The sequence below is a fragment of the Rana temporaria genome, chromosome 2 (assembly GCF_905171775.1).
Source record: "Rana temporaria chromosome 2, aRanTem1.1, whole genome shotgun sequence".
In the NCBI taxonomy this organism is placed as follows: Eukaryota; Metazoa; Chordata; class Amphibia; order Anura; family Ranidae; genus Rana; species Rana temporaria.
Window position 1 is genome coordinate 372005966 of NC_053490.1, and position 22470 is coordinate 372028435.

The window sequence follows — 22470 nt, forward strand, 5'->3', positions numbered from 1 at the left end:
AGATTTACTAAAACCAGTACATACAGAATCTGGTGCAGCTGTGCATAGTAATCAATCAACTTCTAACTTCAGCTTGTTAGCTTTCACAATAAAACCTAGAAGTGGACTTGATTAATATGAACAGTTACATTAGATTCTGTGTGCACTAATTTTAGCAAATCACCCCCAGGGAGTCTTTCCCCACCAGGACATCCAAAAGCAGTCAGTTAACCTGAGAGGTGAGAAATGCAGCAAATAATAAAACAAAAAAACACACACACACACACACACACACACACACACACACACACACACACCACACCACGAGGACTAGGGACTACCTGTAGTTCAAAGACCTCCTGAAGGACCTTATGTCCAAAGCTGGTATCAGTTGAGGCCTTAACATCCAGCTGGTGGAACTTTGAGATATTGTGTACAAAAGACCAGATGGCATCCTTGCAAACCTGATAAAGAGTTGTTTGATGCTGAACAGGCCAAGAAACACTCACAGATCTAGTAAAATGCACCTTGACAAGAAAGGGTGGAACCCAATCCCCGAGACCATAAGCTTGAATGATGGTCTGCCTGAACCACTTCAATATGGTGGAAGAAGCCACAGCACCTTTCTGGGGTCCATTTGAGACAACAAAAGATAAAATCGGACTTCCTAAAGGAAGCAGTGGCCAGGAGAAAGACCTACACAGCCCAAACTGCATCCAGTTAATGGGGGGAAATGTCAGACAGAAAAATTACTTTGTGTCCTGGTTTAAGTGAAAGGCAGAAACTACCTTAGGTAAGAAGGAAGTCCTAGATATCAATAGCACCTTGTCCATGTAGAAAACCAAAAATGGTTCCTTGCAGGATAGGGCATCTGGTTCAGATACTTGTCTAGCAAAAGTGATGGTAAGGCATACTACTTTGTGGGATTCACTTCCTGCAAAGTCGCATGGGAAAAATGGGGGAGATAAATGAGACTCTCCGAACAAAAATGTAAAAGAATGAGAGACCAGCGGTCTCTGAAACAAAATAGAAGGGCTGAAACCTAACCCTTGAGAGTACCAAAATCTAAACGTTGGTCCAGATCCAGAAGGGAAAAAAAAAAGGGGGAGAGTCGTCATCACATGCTAAAACTCCTAAAAAGGAAACCATGAAAATCAGGCAAAAATAAAGCCCGCCTTCCATATTCAAGTTTAGGCTTCCCTGGTGGTATCCAGATCAAGGACGCTGAAGTGACATCAGCGCGTTAAGAAAAGCAGCTGCACGCAGAGCAGGAAGTTGTCACGGTACATTATTTCTAGAATGTCGGGCTCCTAGTGCTGGCCTGAGCACTTGACTTTGAGTGCGGATGGATTGTTTTATATGGATTTTACTAAACAGATTGTTTTAGGCTATGAGCCTTCTCTTTTTTGACCTTTGCTAAATGGGACCTTCTTTCCTGAATTAGAGTGTTTGGGAATATCCTAAAAAAAAAAAAAGGTGATTATTGTCAATTAGAGCATTTCTACCCTACTCTGTGAGGACACTGGGGGCCATGTTATCAGTGAGCATGAGATACCAAACAGAGAAATAACTAGTGCTCAGAATAGGATAAAGTAAGAAGGAAGATAAACAACAAATCATTTAAAATAAGTACATTTTTTCCACCTGGGTATCTTATACATTAGTGGGTGAAATGTGGTGATGCGACCCAGTGTACATCCTGCTTCATGTTCCTTGAACAGCTGTTCAAGGGTGAATACTGATGTGTCATATGCAAGCACATTGGTTGTTTGAAAGTCCAGATACTGGATCTAATGAATCAACTGGCAAAACTGTGAAGCAGCAACAACCTGGAAAAGAGATTGGACCTTGCCCATATCGCTGCTCACAGGTGATACAATCGGTAACACTCCAAGGTAGCATCTGTTAGGTGGGGTGCACGCCCTGCCACTGTAGCAGAAAACATGGAACAGGAAAACTTCGGATCAGCAGCACACCCACACAGGAAGTAAAGTAGAAAAGTATTTATTGAAACATGAATAGAATAAAAGCAATGGATGGGTACAGGCAGGGGAAATGCAGGTAGGTTGACGCGTTTCACACTATAAAAGTGCTTTGTCAAAACCACCAAATATGCCAGGTTGCATGATGTTGGGGATATCATCTCAGGTGTGGCATTACTGGAGCAGACTTCCAGGGGAATAATGGACAGTGCTTATGCTGTGTATAATGCAACAACCAAAAACATAAATTTAGATTAGGTTCATATAAGTGCGTCAAAATAAAACAAAAAATTGTGCATTATACAAAAATTTGAAAAACATAAGAGCATCAGAATACACAAAACATGTAAATATATAAAAGTCCCACAAAAAGAGCCAAAAGCTGTCAAGATCCTTTGTATATATGACAGAAAGAAAATTGAATCCCAAAGAAAACTTCCAGATGTTAGTAACATTATGCAAACTACCACAATGCATGAAGTAGGGGCTTACTAGGTTCCAATGACTCTCACTCTGGAAAGGTCAGACTGCATTTTAAAAATGCTCCACAAAACCTCTGAGCTAATACTGGGGATCTCGTCAGAGCAGTTCTACCACAGCAAATGTGATGAGACTCCATACATGAAAAATTCCATAAAAGAAAAAAGCCACACTCTTTGTTAAAGAAAACAGTGGATAATGGATGATGAGCATCTTTTCACCCTAGTCCCCCTAGCTTGGTCTGGAGGGAAAAAAAAACTGTATTTTGCCAAATGCTTCTATCTGTTCTCCAGATTTGAGAGGCTGATTCTTTCCAAATTCTTGATGTATGCAAGATGAGTTGTAGTCACGGCCAGTAAACTAGAGTTTGTCTCCCTCTCTCAGAAGGGTATGGTACAGCTTTAAGGCTGCCTTCTGAGACCAGCCTGCCATGGCAGGTGTGAAGAGAAAAGAGCTGGCCCTGCCATGGCAGGTGTGAAGAGAAAAGAGCTGGCCCTGCCAGTCGCTCAGGGTCACTTATATGAACATAATTGAAAATATATGTTTTTGTTTTTTGCATTAAACACAGCATAAGCACTGTCTATTATTTACCTATACTTATGAGCACTGCACTGTTTTTGTAAGAGTAAATTAGATATTGGTCGTAGAAAATTCACTAGAACAGATCGGAAGATCTGTTAAAGACCATGATCACTGAACAGTATAAAACTATAATCCTGCCACTTTATACGATTTTGGTTCGGCTGCATCTGGAATGTTCCGTCAAATGTTTTGGTACAAATCCTCAAAAGGGATGTTCTGGAGCTTGAGAGTCCAGAAAAGGGCAACAAAAGTAATAGAAGACCTTAATTATGAGGATTGACTGCAAGCACTAAATTTATTCTCCCTGGAGAAGATACAATAGCAATATACAAATATCTCATCTGTGATTCCAGCGCAAGTATAAAACTTTTCAGTCCCAGGAGCTTTAAGAAGACACGGGTCCACACGATGAGACTGGAAGAGAAGAGGTTTAACCTTAAACTGCATAGGGGTTTTTTCACTGACAGGGCGATAGAGATGTGGAACTGCCTTCCACAATCGGTGGTGTCAGCAGGAAGTATGGCTAGTTTTAAAAGACTCTTGGATAGTCATCTAAGTGAAAACAGCACATCGGGATCGGATGGACAGATTGTGAGGTCAGGCTGGGGAGGACTCAGCTGTCTTGGTACATATTGGTACCAATGACAAAGATGGAGTATCCTGGAAAAAAAAAATAGGGCCTTAGGAGCTATATTGAAGAAAGGGTCCTCCAAAGCAGCACTCTCAGAAATACTCTGTACCTCAAGCCACACCAGAGAGGCAGCAGGAACTTAACAAGCGGCTGAGAAACTGGTCCAGGAAGGTTGGTTTTGGGGTCATGGTGAACTGCTCTGATTTTTTAGTCAGTTACTGGCTCTGCACCTAAACTGGGATGGTGCCGCTCTGTCGGGGAAGAAGATAGCAGATTGCAGGAAATTGGAAAAACTTTAAAACTAGGTGATGGGGGAAGGATCAGAGGAAGCTATTCCTCCTGGGACACACACACACGGTCCCAGAAGACACCGCTCTCCATTTCCCAGGAGGTAGCGCGATGAGGAGAAGAAAGTAGACCCACCGCAGTTCATAAGTTTTGAAAAGAACACAAAAGGGCTCAAAAGTTTTGCCAACTTTTTATTACTGTGTTCATTGTTCAGGAGATTTGTGACAGACAAGACATGAAGTGGAGAACATGCCTTCAATGGAGAGACAGGCAGGGGGTTTACAATCTATCCATATTTTACTTCCGTCTGTGTCCTATGAAGGACAATTCCTCCCACTTCCTGTCCAGGTGACAGGTATCAAACAGAACAGGAAGAAAGAAATATCCACTATGGGAACTTTACTATGGCATCCACTATGGAATTTAAAATGTAACAGAAAAAATCCCATCCAAAATTGAGTTTTGTCTAGAGCTGGTCTTTAAATAAAAGCCCTAATATCCCTATGAATTGTCCATTTCTGTGCCTACTATAGGCTAGTAGAGCGCATTCCATACACTTTTAGACTAGACCACCCTTTATGGGGAAATGTGTTTAAAGACAAGCATGAGCAATGAACCTTGTTGTGAAACACTAACCAAGACCAACGGCCTAAATTTAGGCGCCGCTGCTGTGCAGCATGACGGTGAATTCCAGGAGGTAATTTTGGAACAAATATAAAATTTACAGACATACCCTACCTTTTTAGATTATGTACTTACCAGGAAGCGCACATCATCAAATCCATTTAGCACAAACTTGCTCTCATATTGCAGGAGACCAAGAGCGTCTAACCACTGAGCTACACTCTGACCTGGTCCACGGGATCCTGTGACATTAAAGAATGAATATTACTAACTTATGAATCACAACAAACATTTTTTTGCATACACTAATGTTGTTACACTTTGTTACCTGCTATGACCTGTTGCTCTTGGGAAAACTCTATACCCTGACCAATGGAACTCATTATCTTATCGATCTGTGGAAAAGGGAAATCCAGAATAGAGAGGAGAAAAGGGAATATAACAAAAACTCATAAAAATGTGTAGAAAGAGAAGCAAAAATATATCCTGCTTTTTAATGTCTGCTTATTCACCCATAAAAGGAAATTAAGATTAAGCAGTATAAAGTAACTCCATAGTAGTCAATCAGATATTAGTATGCTTGCTGTAAAACCTTTGATGACCAGCCACAAGTTACTACACACCCTCCTTTCATTTTATTAAATTAGCTAAATTATAGCACTTTTAAATATCAATTGAAAGATCCATTTCCACCACTTATGCCGCGTACACACGACTGTTTTTCATGACGAGAAAAATGAATTTTTTTAAAAATTGGTCGTTAAAAACGTGTAAGCTCCAGAGCATTTTTCTTGTCGAAAAAAATGGGCATTAAAAATTTAGAACATGCTCTATTTTTTCTTGTCGTTTTTCACGTCGTCGTTTTTCTCGTTGTGAAAAACGATCGTGTGTACGCTTTAACGACGGGGAAAAAACACGCATGCTCAGAAGCAAGTTATAAGACAGGAAATTAGCATAATCAGCCCAATGGAACTTCCCCCTTATAGTGCCGTCGTACGCGTTGTAGGTCACTGTGCTTTGCTCAAATTTTTTTTTATCACAATCGTGTGTATGCAAGGCAGGCTTAAGAGGAATCACAAGGAGAAAAACGTTGTTTTTTCCATGACATGAAAAACGGTCGTATGTACGCTGCATTACATTCATTTCAAGAAATATCTGAAATGCAAATATAAGAATCTTAAAACTGCTACTCCTTTTGGGGTATTTCAAGCAAACACTAAAACAGGACATTTATAACATCATGACTAAGCATTGGAAGATATCCCATTAATACCGCAGAATTATTATAGCCAAAACTTTACAGCCAAGCAGTTTATCTTGACACAAACATAAGTAGATGATTTCCTCCACCAGACTACATTGCAGCAGGCAGCAACATACAACAAAGTAACAAGAAAAAGCAACACTCAACAGAAGCAGACAACCTTGCTACCAGCACCCGGCCCCTCTAACAATTGCCCCCAGCTGTCTGTCTTACGTATTGCTTGGGGGAAGATTCTGGGGCCAACTGGAGCCTCTGCTGGAAAAGCATTGATAGAACTATTAATACAATTTTTTTTTTTTCTCTCATCAAATAAATCTGAAGACCTTAAGGAATCATTCTAATTTACCAATTTCATTCTGCATTTACTCACTCGTCTTTCTTTTCTAACACAAATCTAAAACCCCATCCCCAACCCCCCCCCCCCCCCCCCCCCCCCCCCCCCGTTACTGCTATTTACCCACTAAGATTTACAAAATGACAGCTTTGTAGGTCTCTGACCTCACAAAACTGTCTTGCCTTTACTATCCACTCACATGTCATTTAAGTGGCTCCCCATATCTCTGACTGACCTCATCCCACTCTGAAGTGAAGGAAGGGGACTTCTCTAGTCTTTTCTTGCTGCCCCCAGCTGCACAGTTGGTGAGAGACTCGCTGCGGTTCCAGTCTTCTCCCTCACCAACTGCTGGGGGTGAACATGTTAACAGGTCCGAATCAGACTTGGACAGACTACGACGAAGTGGCAACTCCATGCGAGAGGCAGCACCGTTTCTACAGCTGTCCATGCTGGAGGGTTCACAGGGTACAGGCGGATCTCGGACTTCACACACTGGAGAAGAACCATGAAGGAGCCCAGAGAAGTGCTGAAGCAGATGGGAGTCAGAGCTGTCAGCAGACGTCAAACTCCAACCCCCTGAACTACTCCTCCGCTGCCCACCTGGAAAAAACGAAGAGACAAAATAAAACTTTTGCAGTAGGAGGGATGAAGGCAGTGACAAATGAATATACGAAGAGCAAAGCCTAAAAACAAAACAACCAAAGCACAAAACAAAAAAAAAAAATCAAGAAGTGACTGAGACTAAGCAAAGATACTGCGAAGTGTCTAAAGCTGGCATTCCAATCATTCTGTAACACAGACTGCAGCACAACTGGTGTGAGCCGCTGAACACTAAGTACTATTGTGCATATCTGCTCTCTGACATTTAGAGGGGGAGGCTAAACAGAACAACATTCTGCAGACATGTTTGACGGCAATTTCTTACTGTTTGGCCTCTCAGATGCATGCGATTCCCCTTCAGAATGACCACTGGACAAATCAGAAGAACCACGGCGATTTGCAGGAGAAGATGGATCATGTGCGTGTGCAGGGTGACGCGCTCTGACCTAGAGTTCAAGGTGTTACAAATTACAGCACTGAGAACAGTTTTCAACAGGACAATAAAAGGCACAGGGAGGGAAATCAAAGCAAAACATTTTACCTGAGGCTGGGAGTTAGCATTATCCCCTTCCAAATGCATTAGCCCTGTGAAAAATGAATAGATACTAAAATGTTTACTTGCATTTTTTTGCACCCACCTTTGCCAACCAATTATTCAGTTAACAATTAAATTGTACCCAACTTCTAGTTAAATGCAGGTTCATAACCAATATTTCAGTTTCTTGAGGACCCATTCAAGCCACGGTGGTATGTTAGCACGTACTTTAAAGTGGTTGTAAACCTCAGACATGAAACATGAACAAAGCACATCCCTCTATAGTGTGTTATAAGGTTACATAAATACCAGTATCGGTACCAGTGTAGATACTGAGCATTCGCACGAGTACTCATACAAATGCTCTGATACCTGACACCAATACCTTTACCATGCGATTTGAGCCTATACAAATTAAATGGGCTCAAATCGCACTGCAAAGACTTGCTTGTGATTTGAACAGGAATGCGGTGAGATTCTGGTCTGAATTGCATGAGGATTCCCCCGCCGCTCCGGTGTGAACCCAGGCTTGTCATAGTGACTTTAGCCTGAGTTCACACAGGAGCAGTGCGGGAAACTACATTCCTGTTCAAATCGCATGCGCACCGCAAAAGGTATCGGTGAGTAGTTGACCGAAAGTATTGGCCGTTTAAAACCTGGTATCAGTGCATCCCTAGTGTGTACTTGTCTCAATCTAGTACAGCAAGCCTAATTTCTTAGCTATAAGCATGGATCACTTCTGACAAGTTTTCCTGTCACCAAGAGAAAAGCGGTGAGAGGGGAAGGACCTCCAGCTGATTGTGCCAGTCTCAGCTTTGTTCCGGGGCTGCTAAAAGCACCAAAAAAGGTGCATGTACCATTTCTGGCAGTGCACATGCCACAGCAAGATGCATTGGGGGGGGCATTTAGAATACACAGATCAAACCAATCTTCTTGCATATGTTTTATATGTTCATCTGCAATCTTTTGTCTACAACCCTTTAAATGAGCACAATTGTGATAAAATCCTTCCGCATCTGTGAGTAACACAGAGGAGGGGGTGGAGAGCTGCAGTTACAGTTCTTCTACACAGTGTGAGAGCTGATTGGAGGAAATAGACACACATTCCCTTATAGGCAGAGGAACGAAGGAACATGCAGAGCTGTAGTCTGAATAGACAAACGTTGTGCTCATCTGCCTTCCCCGTCACAAATTTTATCTTGTGTTGGGAAAATTTCTGAAAAGTGACTCATGCTGATAACAGAGGAACAAAGCACCAGAGAGAAACAACATTTAGAGGTTTGGAGAGAGAGAGACAAGTAAACACTGTGGGCCAGATCCACAAACGAATAATGCCGGCGTATCTATTGATACGCCGCGTAATTTCAAAGTTCCCGCGTCGTATCTTTGTTTTGTATCCACAATCCGACTGACGTACGTCTTAGTACGCCGTCGGATCGCATTTTTCCGCTGGCCACTAGGTGGCGTTTCCGTCGAATTCCGCATCGAGTATGCAAATTAGCTAGATACGGCGATCCACGAACGTACGTCCGGCCGGCGCATTTTTTTACGTTGTTTGCGTTTGGCTTTTTCAGGCGTATAGTTACCCCTGCTATATGAGGCGTACTCAATGTCAAGTATGGCCGTCGTTCCCGCGTCAAATTTAAAAAAATTTACGTCGTTTGCGCAAGTCGTTCGGGAATACGGCATTGCGTAGAATGACGTCACCGTCGTAAGCATTGGCTTGTTCCGGGTTAATTTCGAGCATGCGCACTGGGATACCCCCACGGACGGCGCATGCGCAGTTAAAAAAATCATCATTTACGTCGGGGTCACGACGTATTTACATAAAACACACCCCCATCACATTGATTTGAATTGCGCGCCCTTACACCGCCAAAATTACACTACGCCGCCGTAACTTACGGCGCAAATTCTTTGAGGATAAGAAAGTTACGCTGTAAGTTACGGTGGCGTAGTGTATCAGAGATACGCTACGCCGGCCGCAACAATGCGCCGATGTACGTGGATCTGCCCCTACATACATACACACACACACACAATATAAATATATATGTGTGTGTGTGTGTGTGTGTGTGAGTGTGTTTGTGTGTGTTGTGTTCCGATTTCATGACTGGGGTTTACAAGCACTTTAAAGCTTAGACAAAAAAAACAACAGCTTAGAAGCCGATTGGTTTCTATGCAGAGCTGCACAAGATTTAGCATTTTACAGTTTTAGCAAATCAACCCCTATGTGACCCTGAACAAGAAGCTGCCTAACCCTTTAGCGAATAGGAACAAGCTAGGCAAATGAATATATGGACATTGGGGAATTGATCAGTCATGACACTGCAAACTGCAGCCACAACATGTGAGCCCACCATTACAGAAGGCAAAAAAAAAAACACCCCAGGGAATAGAGCTACTAGTTAAGCTAATGAAAACATTTCAAATGGGAATGCCCATATTTTTAGGCTTCAGGAGAGGTGGATCTACAGCCAGCAATGACAGAAAAGAAAGTATTTATTTATGTTTGTTTAACACCCACAGCACGGATGTTACTGGGGACTAGGTCTATGTGCCAGGACCCCCTGGGGGTGTTTAGAGTGTCATTAAGTCCATTGTTCTTTATTACATAATTTACCTGTTAAGCATTAATAGTTAAATAAAATAAAGCACAAAATTCCTGGTTGATCCTGCCGTTTAATTTTCACTTCCTTGTTTTCTTTATCAATGCAATAGCTGATCCTCTGGCTGTTGCATTACCACTTTTACTGCACGTGCTCCACCAATTCTCCATTCACTCCCTATAGGCGCCATGTGACGATTTTGTCACATTTAGGGGTGGCTCAATGTTGATCAACACGACCTCCCTTTCTACTCCTCCATGACTTACATCTCATCATCTAGCGGAAGTGTGTCTAGTATGGTGTATGTATGTGTCTTCTCCAGAGAGCCAGCTACTGCATGCTGCTCCTCCCAATCTTTCACTGCAGACTAACGACCGAAACGGGTTAGCCTTTTCAGTGATTTTTTTTTGCATTGTTCCTTACAAATAAAAGTTGATTTATTTGTGACATTACCGAAGTACTCATAGTTTGCCTGCAGAGTAGGAGTGGTTAATGGACGTGCGTGACTAGATTACTATAGGACTGCAGAACAATAGACCATGAGATATTGCCAAAAAAATGTACTCACAGACCTAATGAACAGAAGAAGTAGTTAATGACTGTGGGTGACTAGTTCATCACAGATCACTGTACGAACAGTATACAAGGTGCTCACAAAAACCTCTAAAGATCAGGAAGCTTATTGGGAGACATTACCCACTGCTGAGCAAAAGAAGTTAATGGCCATGCATGACTAGGCTGCTGCATCACTACATTGTGATAACAACCAACAAGTATTATTCCTCACTAGGTCACCATAGGTTTTCATACAAAAAGTATACATTGAGACATCCTCATGGATCACTGCAGAACAGGAGGGGTTATTAGCTATCTGTGACTAGGTCACAGTACAAAGTGATAACATTACCAACAAGGTTACACCCAGATCACTACATAGCAGGCATGGTTAATAGCAGATCGTGACTAGGCCACTATAGGATTGCTTTATCAAAAGTACACAGTGAGACATTACTAACGAGGGGTAACTGCAGGGGCTAATAGCAGACCGTGACAATGTCACTGGGCAGGTCTTGTGGGAGAAAGCTGTAGTTTGGAACAGAAAAAATGCAGACATTGATTTGAGCTACAGTTTTGTAGCCCCTACAGGGCGACGGATACAATCTGCACAATATGCATGTTCCGTACAAGAATAGCAGCACATTTTAGAAAGAAGGGTGTGCCCAGCTTCCTGGGCACAGGGATGAGCCCTGAGGTACTCACCAATGGGATCCAGGTAAAGATCAGCATAGGAATCAACAATCCATAAAGCTGCAAGAGGAAGCCAAAGTGGCTATGCAGCAGCTATATATAGCTTGACCGAAGAGGTGGGAGCCTTCCCAGCTACCAGAACACGATTACAGCTAGAAGCTACAGCTGCCAGCAGGAATCGTATGTAAAAACGGTTAAAATCCCAACCATGATACTGCCTAACTGGAGTTTGCATGTTCTCCTTGTGCCTGCATGGGTTTCCTATAGGTACTTTGGTTGCCTCAAACACTCAACAGAAATGCTGGTGGTAATTGGCCCTAGTATGTGTATGTATGAATGTGAGTTAGGGTCCTTAGACTGTAAGCTCCTTAAAGTGGTTTTAAACCCTTTACAAAAACTTTTACCTACAGGCAAGCCTAGATTAAGGCTTACCTGTAGGTGCTCGAAATATCTCCTAAACCGACACGGTTTAGGAGATATTTACAATAATGACGGGCGCCGATGTCTACGTAGACATCGCGCCGTAGACAAAAGCGCAGGCGCACTTCAGAAACTGCGTTTTCATGCATGGGAGTGACGTCATTGCAGCGCCAGCCACAGCGTCGTAGCATCGATACCCGGAAGTAACCCAGGGAGAGATGTCGGCTGCCGGAGTGGTGTACGAGGATGGCTGCGGGGGCTTCGATCTGAGGTGTGTATTACATAATGAGCTACTATACTAGCTCATTATGCCTTTGTCTTGCAGGTGGTGTATTTTTTCTTTTTGAAAAGTGGATTTACAACCACTTAAGGGCAGGAACGAATGTGAATGTAACTATATATATATATAAATAAACAGCGCTATATAAAGTACCTGTAATAAAATAAATATTAAAAAAACGCACAGGCCAAGTACAGCTTGAGTAAAATGACCCTGCCCATATATGGACGAATCTCAGCTGGTCCCTGCTGAACCGGCCAAATTTCAATCCATGTATGGCCTGCATAAATTAGGTGGCATGCTTCCTAATATATATATATATATATATATATATATATATATATATATATATATATATATATATATATATTCTGTCAGTTAATGCCTCCCCTTCATCGTGAAAAAACATTTTGCCAGCCATCCATCAACACTCCTATTACTTCCAGGCCATCAGCAATTTCTTCGCTTTGCCATGGGTGACAACCACCATCAGTTTGTTGCCCTTCCCAAGAGTATTCAAAAAGGTCACGCACCAGCTCTGGACAGTCTTGATCTTTGAGGTATACCAGTCATCGGATGGACAGACAATCTTTTGCTGCAGGAAAAGACCACTCTGACCTTAGATGCCAATCTCGATGCAGATCTTGAGGGATTTTGGAAGGATTGTGAACTTTGATAAATCATCTCTGTTCACGTCTCACCTAGGCCTTTCTCTTGGATGCCTTTCCAGGAAGAAATTGCAGAATGAGGTATAGCAACTTCAATGCCGATGTTGGTATTCCCTACTAAGCTGCATGTGAGTGTTGTGACAAATAATATCCACCTTCAGAAAGGTCCCAGTTGCTCAACTGCAATCCAGAACTTTGCAGCAGAAAATTCTCATGTGGAATAAATCCCGTCTTTCTGCAGAAAAGATGATCCGGTTACCTTCCAACCAAGATGTCTTTGTCATAGTGGCTTCTGGCAGTGTCGAAGGGCTGGGTTAACATGTGAAACATTGTGCAATATTATTTATTTCACTAATGCAACTTAAAAAGGTGAAATATGAGATAGTTCAAGCCGTGATTTGTCCTAATTGTGATGATTATGGCTTACAGTTCATGAAAACCCCAAATCCACAATTTAAGAAAATTTGAATATCAGCCATTTAAGCTAGAACACCTGCAAAGGGTCCCCGAGCCTTTAAATGGTCTTTAAGTCTGGTTCAGTAGGAATCACAATCATGGGAAAGACTGCTGACCTGACAGTTCTGCAGAAAACCATCATCAACACCCTCCATAAGGTGGGAAAGCCTCAAAAGGTAATTGCAAAAAGAAGTTGGATGTCCCCAAAGTGCTGTATCAAAGCATATTAATAGAAAGTTATGTGGAAGGGAAAAAGTGTAGAAGAAAAAGGTGCAGAAGCAGCAGGGATGACCGCAGCCTGAAGAGGATTGTCAGAAAAAGGCCATTCAAAAGTGTTGGGGACTTTCACAAGGAGTGGAGTGCACTTGAAAATTGTCACAATGGATGAGAGTTAGGGCAAGGCTCTGGACTATCTGTGTATTCAGATTGTTGGTCTTAGAGGAAATCAAAGCCTCCAAACATCCTGGAGTGATCAGCATTTTGTTTGTCATTACTTCACTGGACCTCCCTTCTGACCGATCATCTCGAGCAGGTTTAAATCAGACAATGCCATCAATGAGGCCTACATGGATCAATGGGGGGGGGGGGGGGGGCTGGGGGCGACACCAGGAGTGTTGCGGCAGATTCTATCTTGTCAGAGTATTATGGTACAGTAATCTCCAAGGTGCGCATTCCTGAAGCAGAGGACTGGTAGGCAGATTTCTCAGCCTACATCATCTTGGCCCAGGGGAAATTATGTTTCAATAAGGAGGTGTTCTGGGACAAATGTCTGCGTTGGGGGACACTGTGTAGATTTTATTGCTTCTCAGTTCAACAATAAACTGAACTCATAGTTCCAACCTCCTATGTCCGTTAGCCGACACACTCTGGCCTCTACCTGATCAGATCTGTTGTCTCAAGGACTGATCTTCCAGCCTACTTCGCCCCCCAATCTCCACTAACGAAGGGGGGTCCCCCTGTGGGGGTTGGAACTTTAAAGGCAACTAATTGAAATACAATGAAGTATAGAAATAATTAATTTATTGATAAATATTTTAAGAAGTCAATCATGTATCATGATTGACTTCTTAAAATATTTATCAATAAATACATTTTTTCTATACTTCATTGTATTTCAATTAGTTGCCTAAGCCCCTTCATTTAATCATTCACATACGGGATGTTGGCAACAATTTACTCGCTTGTTGGTGCAACAGTTGATTCTTTAGTTATAACCTCCACTAACAGACCCCTAATGTCTCCATAAAGAGGACCGGTCACCTGCCCATGTAATCACATAGGGTTCTTTTTAGCCCCTTGTGATGGCAATAAAGCTAAATTAAAATAAATAAAAGTGTTAAAAAAATACAAATAAAAATAATTTAAAATAATTTAAGGCTTCATTCACATTTTCACAATGCAACGTTTTTCCATGTTAGTTTGTCACTAGACAGCATAGGGCAGCCCATTCACTTGAATGAGCTGTCCTATGTGCAACAAAGTAGCTCCTGCATCTTTTTTGCCAGTTAAGCCCCGTATACATTTGGCCCATGTGTATGGCAGTGAGGCGTTCTGCCAGCTTCTGTCGAATGCTCATGACCAAATAAAAGGTCTGCTGACCTGCTCCCAATCAGCACACTCAGCCAATGTCTGAGAGCGCTGACCGAAGTGTTCTAGCAGGGAGGCTGTCTCCCTGTCAGAAAACAATTGCACAGAAGGGGAGATTTTTGTACGAACATCGGATTGTAGTACAGCGGCTCCAACCTGAGCGGTCAGTTTTTTTTTTTTTAACGTAAAAAAAACAACCTAGGGCTTTAGTCTTGTGCATTTTGTCGTGTGTCTGCTAGCCATGCTTGAGGTGCCATTAAGAAATAATGACACCGCAAACCTAATGCGCATTTTTTCCCGATGCGTGTCCCTCATTGTTATTCCAGAAGTTTCTAAAATCTTTTTTTTTTTTTGGTTCCAGATTCTATTATATGACCACAAAAATAGTGTAGGGCAACAATGACATACTACAAAAATATATAATGTACAAAGGGGAGAGCCACAAATTGATAGTGGTCTTCCCTGACCGCAAAGCACAGACACCTCCGATGCATATGGGGATATGCAAGTATGTGTCCCAGAAAATCCCCCGGATGGAGGGCAGCGACACAACAGAGCGAACCGATTCCATCCGGAATCCTTATACATTCACAAAGCAATTGAGGGCCCTGAGGTCCAGGATTGGACGAACTTCCTCCTTTTCTTTGGTACTACGAACAGATTTGAGTAAAACCCTTGAAACCGTTCCTGTACTGGGACAGGCATTATTTCCCTGCATATAAGCAGGTCTTGAACTGCCCCATAAAGGGCTTCCCGACGAGTCGGCTGAAGCTGGAGGGAAAAAAATCTGTTCGGTGGGCAAGAGAGAAACTATCTTGTACCCTGAGGAAACTACTTTGCAAACCCACCGGTCGGGAATCTGAGATGTCCACCTGGTCGCAAATTTGCGAAGACGTCCCCCACCCGAGAGATGGGTGGGGGCAGACCTTCATGCGGACGTAGATTTGTTCGCAGGCTTGTTGGGCTTACGAAACCAGGGACGCTTCTGTCCCTCAGCAGGCACTTTATCGGCCTGGGGTCTTTTACCTGCCGCACAGGGCGGATGAAAAAAACGATTGTGCGCGAGGAAGGAAGGCCCTTGCCTACGGTGTGGCTCCTTACCCTTTTTGGATTGTGGGAGCAGCGTACTCTTACTTCCTGTGGCATCTTTAATAATGTTATCCAGGGAAGCTCCGAAAAGTATGTCGCCCTTAAAGGGCAAATCCATCAGGGCCTTCTTGGAAGATTGGTCTGCCAACCAACAGTTTAGCCAAAGTAGACGGCGTAACACCACCGCGTAGCTTGAGGCTCTGGCCAGTAGAGGGATCATGTCCAGGGCCAACTCGCAAACGAATTTTAGACCTTGTACCAACTGGTCGGCCAGAGCTACCTCCGAGGGAGCCTGACGTGCCTTTAACCCATTGTGCAGCATCTTTGCCCATTCAGTGAGTGTCTGAGACACCAGGGCCCCAACCATCGTTGGGCGCACAGCCGAGCCCATCACTGTGTATAGATTGCGGGTGACCACCTCAGCTTTCTTGTCTGCAGGGTCCTTGAAAGCAGGAGCCCCTTCCACCGGAATCATGGTTACATTGTTTAATCTGGACACTGGAGGGTCCACTATCGGAGGAGAGGTCCATTTTTTCAGGAAACTCAAGAGGGTAACGCACCGCCAAATTTTTTAGGGACTGAAAAAACCTTCTGTGGTTTGTCCCACTCCTTGTATAAAAGTTTGTCTACATAAGACACACAAGGAATCACCTTAGCCGTGCGGGTTGGCTTACGGAACACGAAAGGGACCGACGCCTCTGTTTTCCCGCAGACTCCTCTATTTTTAGAGAATCTCGCATAAGATCACCTACCAGAGCCTTTTCGCATGCTGACCTGGATCCGGAGTAATCCTCACTGTCCGGTCGATCTTGGTCCGCATCCTCAGATACATCAGAGCCAGGGTCATGAGCCGAAGCTGGACTCGGCTCCGCATCAGAGTTGTCCCCAAAGGACAGGTGTTTTTTAGCCCCCGTGTTCCCACACGCCGCTTCCACCTTGGCAACAAAGGCATCTAGGATTGCCGACATAGCGTCCGATACATCGGGTGCAGGGGCATCAATTGCTAACTCAGGTGTTTCAGGGGAAAAGGTGTCTGCTTCTGACGCCATGCTGACCCACGCGCCTGACACCCACAGGGATTCCAAGGCAAAGGTACAACAACCCACCCTCCTAGCTGCGACAGAGATGAGGAGTTCCCCCCCCCCCAGAGGACTCAAAACCCTAGAACAGCACCGTACGGCTGCCGCCTGCTTCCTACTTGAGCCGCTTCTCCTTGTCAGCCTGACCACTCCCGCAGCATGCGTCTGCAAGCTTGTGCCATTTAAATGCTGTAATTCGGCGTGGACCATGAGAAAATGGCCGCGAGCGGCAGATAGAGGCCAAAAACCGCAGCGGGCCACAAGAAAATGGCCACCGAGCGGCATATATAGGCCGAAACACAGCGCGGACCACAAGAAAATGGCCGCCGAGCAGTAGATAGAGGGCAAACAGGTGCTGGGCGCCGCCAAAATTGCCACCGACAGCATGGAGGGAGAACACATAGGTAAGCAAAACTTTTCATGGCAGCTCACTAGCATTGTAAGCACAGTTCCCTGTCAGGTGGAGCCCCCCCAGGTGAACCCCCGGCCCCAGCAGCCAGCCTAGCTCAGAGACCAGGGAGGAGGGAGGAAAGGAAGGATGGAACCCCCTACTCGACCTCCCCAGGAATGTCCAGCTATGTCCTCCTGCCAAAGCAGGGGATTACTACTTGCCCTTCCTGTGTGGATTATGCTGAAAGCATCCCAAACAGACCATCTTCCACATGGTTACGGAGGTGACTGTCGGCCCAGCCGCTGCGACTCGGCCCTATAAACCGGTCATATGCGTGCCCTGGAGCATGTAGCTCACCGGTCTCACCCGTAGAGTGACGGGCATGTCGTGGACGACCCAGCGCGTAGCTACGGTCGGCACACGCTCGATGTTACCCAGTAGGCAGTTGATCGTAGATCACAGGAACAAAAAAAAAATTCAATTTGGAATAAATCTCCAGGTTTATGGGCCCAGAGGGAGCCATGTCTTCTCCTTTGCTAGGCAGAGATAAAAACTGATCTGCGAGATGCAGAGAGAGGGGTTATAACCCCGTTATTTAGTGTCAAACTACCGACTTACGAGTACGTAATTTTGCGTGAAGTGGTTAACTTATGTTTGTGAGTAGACATCTTTATGATTATTTTATTTAAAAAAAAGTAATAAATCTGTTGGATAATGCACTAGGCCAGTGCGCCCCCTTTTCTTTTTCTATTCTCACAGCACTGTCGGGATGACCCCAGTCCTAGAGGGCAGCAAGGCATCTATGAGATTATCCACAATTTAACCAGGCACCTGTGACACTACACAGTCAGCCGACTCTAGCGCAGGATTAGGTTGTTCTTTCAAACTTTCTTCAACCCTGACCAGTTTTCCAGTCCCTGCCAAAAAATAAAAATCATCCCTTACAGCAAGACATACTCATGACAATCCTTTGTATAGGACTTATGGGTACCAGCCTCCTGAAGGGGGGGTCTATGGGTACTACAGCCATCCTGTCTCAACAGACATAGTGGTTTCTTTGCCCAGGCAACAAGCATTATAGGCAAAACCCAATAGCCCCTTCAGCAGAGGACTAGGACAGACTAGGGGAGGTATATGGGTGCTAGAGCCATCCTTTTTTAGAAGACATAGGGGTTAGGTTGCCCATGCATAGAAACATAAAAAAGGGGGCGTGCTGTATACACGCATACATATAGCATGTGAGCTATGAACAAGCATCTTGCAAACAAGTATGCGCTATGAACGTGTTATGCAGCATTGTGCAACACGTACCCCTGCAGACACGTACTCCTATGTAAGGCCAAGGAATCCTGTATAATTAGGGAAACCTAATTATCATGCCTCAGAACGCCAAATTTAGGCAAACATGCATCCTTATGCGATTCCGCAATTTACATGCGATCCAACATCTATGCATCTTAAGCACTCCTGTGCGGACAAGTACCCTTGCGTGACCAAGGATTCTTGTATGATCGAGCACCCCTGTGCGATCCAGCATTTTTATGCAATTAAGTATTTTAATGCGATTTTTAGCATTTCTGCGGCTCTCTGTGTGACCAACATGCCTGAGTAATCTGTTTTCCACCACTAAAAGCAGTAAAAGCACATACCTGGTGTTTAACTTACCATGCTTTCCAGGAACGGAAGCTCAAGGTTAGCTCATCCATGAGTGGCTTGTTTCCTCCGCTTCGGGCTCTGCCACGATGGGGGGGGGGGGGGGTCCCTCATAGTCCGGGTCCACACGGCGCTCCTTGGGGAATCTCCCTCTACACCATTCCCCTACGCGCGCGAGGGGGGGGGCGCACTTTGTAGGCGGGTGGACGATGTGGCTGGCGCACGCGCGGCAGAGCCCTGTAAAGACAGGGGGGGGGAACGGTAGCTTGGGCACGTAAACACCTTGTGGAAGTGGATACAGATTCAGCTAAGACACCTACTCAGCATCTGGCTGTGCAGATTAGCAGGCATTATTTGCTAGACTAAGATCAGCTGTTAATGCACTAGGGTTAAGTTCCTCTGCTTTGGCTTAGGACTTTTTTTGTCTCCCCGTAAAAGAGGGTCAGGGGTAGGAAGGGGTATCACCACCTGAATCTGGTGGCCCTTTATCATGCTTGCATGAGCATTCGGAAAAAACAATTACATTAGTGATCCTGGGGGACCAGTCGTCGCTGGTTTATGTGTTTTCTCCCCCCAGGGCGTCAACTTTCGTGGCTTCCATGCTACATCAGAAGAACGGAAGCTGACCCAATTGCTCCGGCATAGCCCATACGACCTGACTGTGCAGGGACAGCAGAGGTGATCGTAGAGGAACCAGGGCCCCTTACGGCTTGTCCAGGCCTGCTTCGCAGGGTTACATCCTGTCTTGCATACAGGGGTATAAATTGTCTGGCTGTTATGGCCCGCATTCTTGAGGATCGGGGCTTTCAGAATCAGCGGCAATTACCTTGATTCATACAGGAGAGCTGGCCTCCAGGACCAGATATCAAAAAAATGAAGAAGGGAAGGATGGGTGAGGGGAAAGCAAGGGAAAGGGAAAATAGGTGTGATATTACGTTTGGTTACGGCAATCACAGCCCGATTCGGGTATAAACGATCCAGTACAGGGGCTAATATTTACCTCCTGTACACCAGTGGAAACTTGCGCTACCTTTCCTTTCCCTTACCCTACCTTTTCCCTGTTTATATACTCCAGGACCAGATATCCTAGGATCTGGAAGGCCCATGTTCCTGATATAAAACCAAGGGGTGGCATCCATGGTAGTATGACTTAGGAAAGATTCTTGCCTTCCTACATTGAAAAGGAGATGGAGCTAGCCTTAAGTTCCATCAAGGATCCGATCTCAGCCTTGTCAATATTTTCAAAGGTCGCTTGTGTCACACTCTTGATCCAGGCCGTTATACAAGGGGTGACGTCTATAAAGTTCGCCAGTTAGGTCGCCCTTAGGCTCGGAAGATTGGATCTAGTTGTGTCAGCTTACAAGTTCAGCACCTTGAGCTGATGCACCATATTTCCTTCATACTTCTAAAGAGGGAATTGGTGTTCTTGGTTGCGGTTGCATCTGCAAGGAAGTATTGGCAACTTTCTTTGTATAGAGCCATACTTAATTATTTTCACAAGAAGGGTGATGTTAAATCCTCACCCAACCTTATTTACTAGAAGGATCTAGTGTGCTTTTGAATCCAAGATATTCTTGCCTTCTTTTTTTTTTTTTTTTCTTCTTCAAGACCTTGGTCCGCGGAAGTAAGGTTATTGCTTTTCTCTCAATAGAGATGAGAGCAGTTAAAGATCTATCTGAAGGTTTTCAGATATAGAAACCTAATGTTTTGTTTTGCTGCCAGAAGACCCTAGATGTGGGCAGGCAGTGTTCAGATCAGCTATTAAAATGGCTACACGCTCTCTCGTTAGAGTAAGAGAGGTCAAGACCTATCTGAAGCGGTTGCTCGGATACAGAAGACTGATGTTGTTGCGCTACCAGGAGGCCCCAGCAAGGGGCAGGCAGCGTCTAAATCAACTATTGTCAAATGTTGATTCATCAGGTTATTATTCAGGCTTATGGTTAAGAGAGGGCTTCCCTCTGTTTCTGTTGGGGTGCACCCTACCAGGATAGTAAGCACTTCATGCGGGGTGCATTACCAAGCCTTCATGACTCAGACTTGCCAGGCCGCAACTTGGTCGTTTGTGCTTACGTTCACTAAATCCTATCAGGTGAACTTAAGACGGCAGGAGGATGCAGCCTTTTGTTGGCACAATGTGCTGCAGACAGCATTAGAGGTCCTCGTGTCTGATGGCAGTCTGCATTGTTGGTGTCTCCCTCCCCTCAGTAGGCATTGCTTTAGGACATCCCACATAGTAATGAATAAAGACTCTGTGTCCCGTGATGTACGATAAAGAAAGTAGGATTTTTAATTACAGCTTACCTGTAAAATCCTTTTCTTTAAAGTACATCACGGGACACAGAGTTCCCACCCCTCTTGTTTGGGGATATTGGGACACTTATTGCTTTGCAAACAAACTGATGTGCTACCAGTATGGGAGGGGTTATATAGGGAGGGAACTTCCTGTTCTAATTAATTACACCAGTGTCCAGCACCTGATGGTGGAATAAAACCCACATAGTAATGAATAAAGACTCTGTGTCCCGTGATGTACTCAAAGAAAAGGATTTTACAGGTAAGCTGTAATTAAAAATCCTACTTTTTCATATTTTTTTTTTTTTTAGAAGTGGTCACATTTTCTCTGTTCTCAGCTGCATAAGAGTTGGGGGAGGAGAAAATGCACACTGAAATTATGTGTGTGTGTGTGTTAGGACAAGTCTAATCATTGGAGGAGAGCAGGTCGAGTTCCCAGCATAGCTACAGAAAACCGACTACGATGCATTTCTTCTGATAAGTGTGGTCAGTTTTAAATAACATTCCGATTGCGTGCAGGCATTGTTTAGGTTGAGAGCCAGCGGGGCCAACTAGCAAGATAATGAAGCTTAGCCCAGTGGGAAGATTCCTCCATCCACACAGTTTAGCGTACATGGAGAAATCCGTTGTACTTTTTCCATCTAACCATAGAAAATCTGCAGATAATCTATAGGTGTATAGCCAGCTTAAGTATGACATGTTTTAATACAAAAAAAAAAAAAAAACAACACTTAACCATTACAATCGCTTTAAGGGTAACAACAGGTGGTGAGGAGACACCATAACACCTCATCACAAAGTCAAACACTGCCTAAAAGTTATTCACTGTGGATCGTTCTAAAGGTGATGAAGCCAGTGTAAACAAGCCCTAATTGCAACAGTTTGTTTACTATAGTTATATGCCAAGATCTTTTGCAACTTCAGAAAATGAATAAAGGAAAAATAAACAAAAAAAACAATGCTGTACTCAAGTTGTCAACGTACTAAAAGTACTGAACTGTGTAAAGTTAGCATTTGCACTGCCGATACTTGATTATTAATATTTTGAACAAAGACATTTTACTCCACCTTGATCATCAGGCTTTTTGGTCTCGGCAGTAAGCAGGAGCTCATAGGGGTTCTCTTCTTCCCGACTAACATGTGCATGAGCCTTGTGAAAAACAGAAAAAGAAAACAAAAGTGAAATTGCCGAGGTTTTTGTGCATGCTAGTTCAACAGGTACTGTAAATGCAACAAAAAAGCTCTTCAAAAAGGCAGGTATAACAGACAGGAAATTTTGCTGACCGGACCTCAGTAAGATTTAATTCAAGACCCCTGGTCTAGACTTAACTAAACTTATATGCCAAACCAGAAACATACACGTCAGTGTAGGCAACTTGAAAATGTAGCCATTATTTAC

At 44.0% G+C, this 22470-nt stretch overlaps 1 protein-coding gene across 7 annotated transcripts in view; it reads right to left on the minus strand.

Moving 5' to 3' along the window:
- Positions 1-22470, minus strand: part of ANKS1A (ankyrin repeat and sterile alpha motif domain containing 1A) — a 167590-nt gene that overhangs the window by 64396 nt on the left and 80724 nt on the right. For 4 of the 7 annotated variants that reach the window (XM_040337793.1, XM_040337792.1, XM_040337794.1 and 1 more), the window contains 7 exons: positions 22140-22221; positions 7306-7349; positions 7090-7210; positions 6400-6764; positions 6044-6085; positions 4895-4961; positions 4702-4808 (listed from right to left, as the gene is read on the minus strand). In XM_040337793.1, the coding sequence (XP_040193727.1) occupies positions 4702-4808; positions 4895-4961; positions 6044-6085; positions 6400-6764; positions 7090-7210; positions 7306-7349; positions 22140-22221 (828 nt within the window). The remainder of the gene's footprint in view (positions 1-4701; positions 4809-4894; positions 4962-6043; positions 6086-6399; positions 6765-7089; positions 7211-7305; positions 7350-22139; positions 22222-22470) is intronic. The other 3 variants (XM_040337795.1, XM_040337791.1, XM_040337790.1) reach the window with 2 other exon arrangements.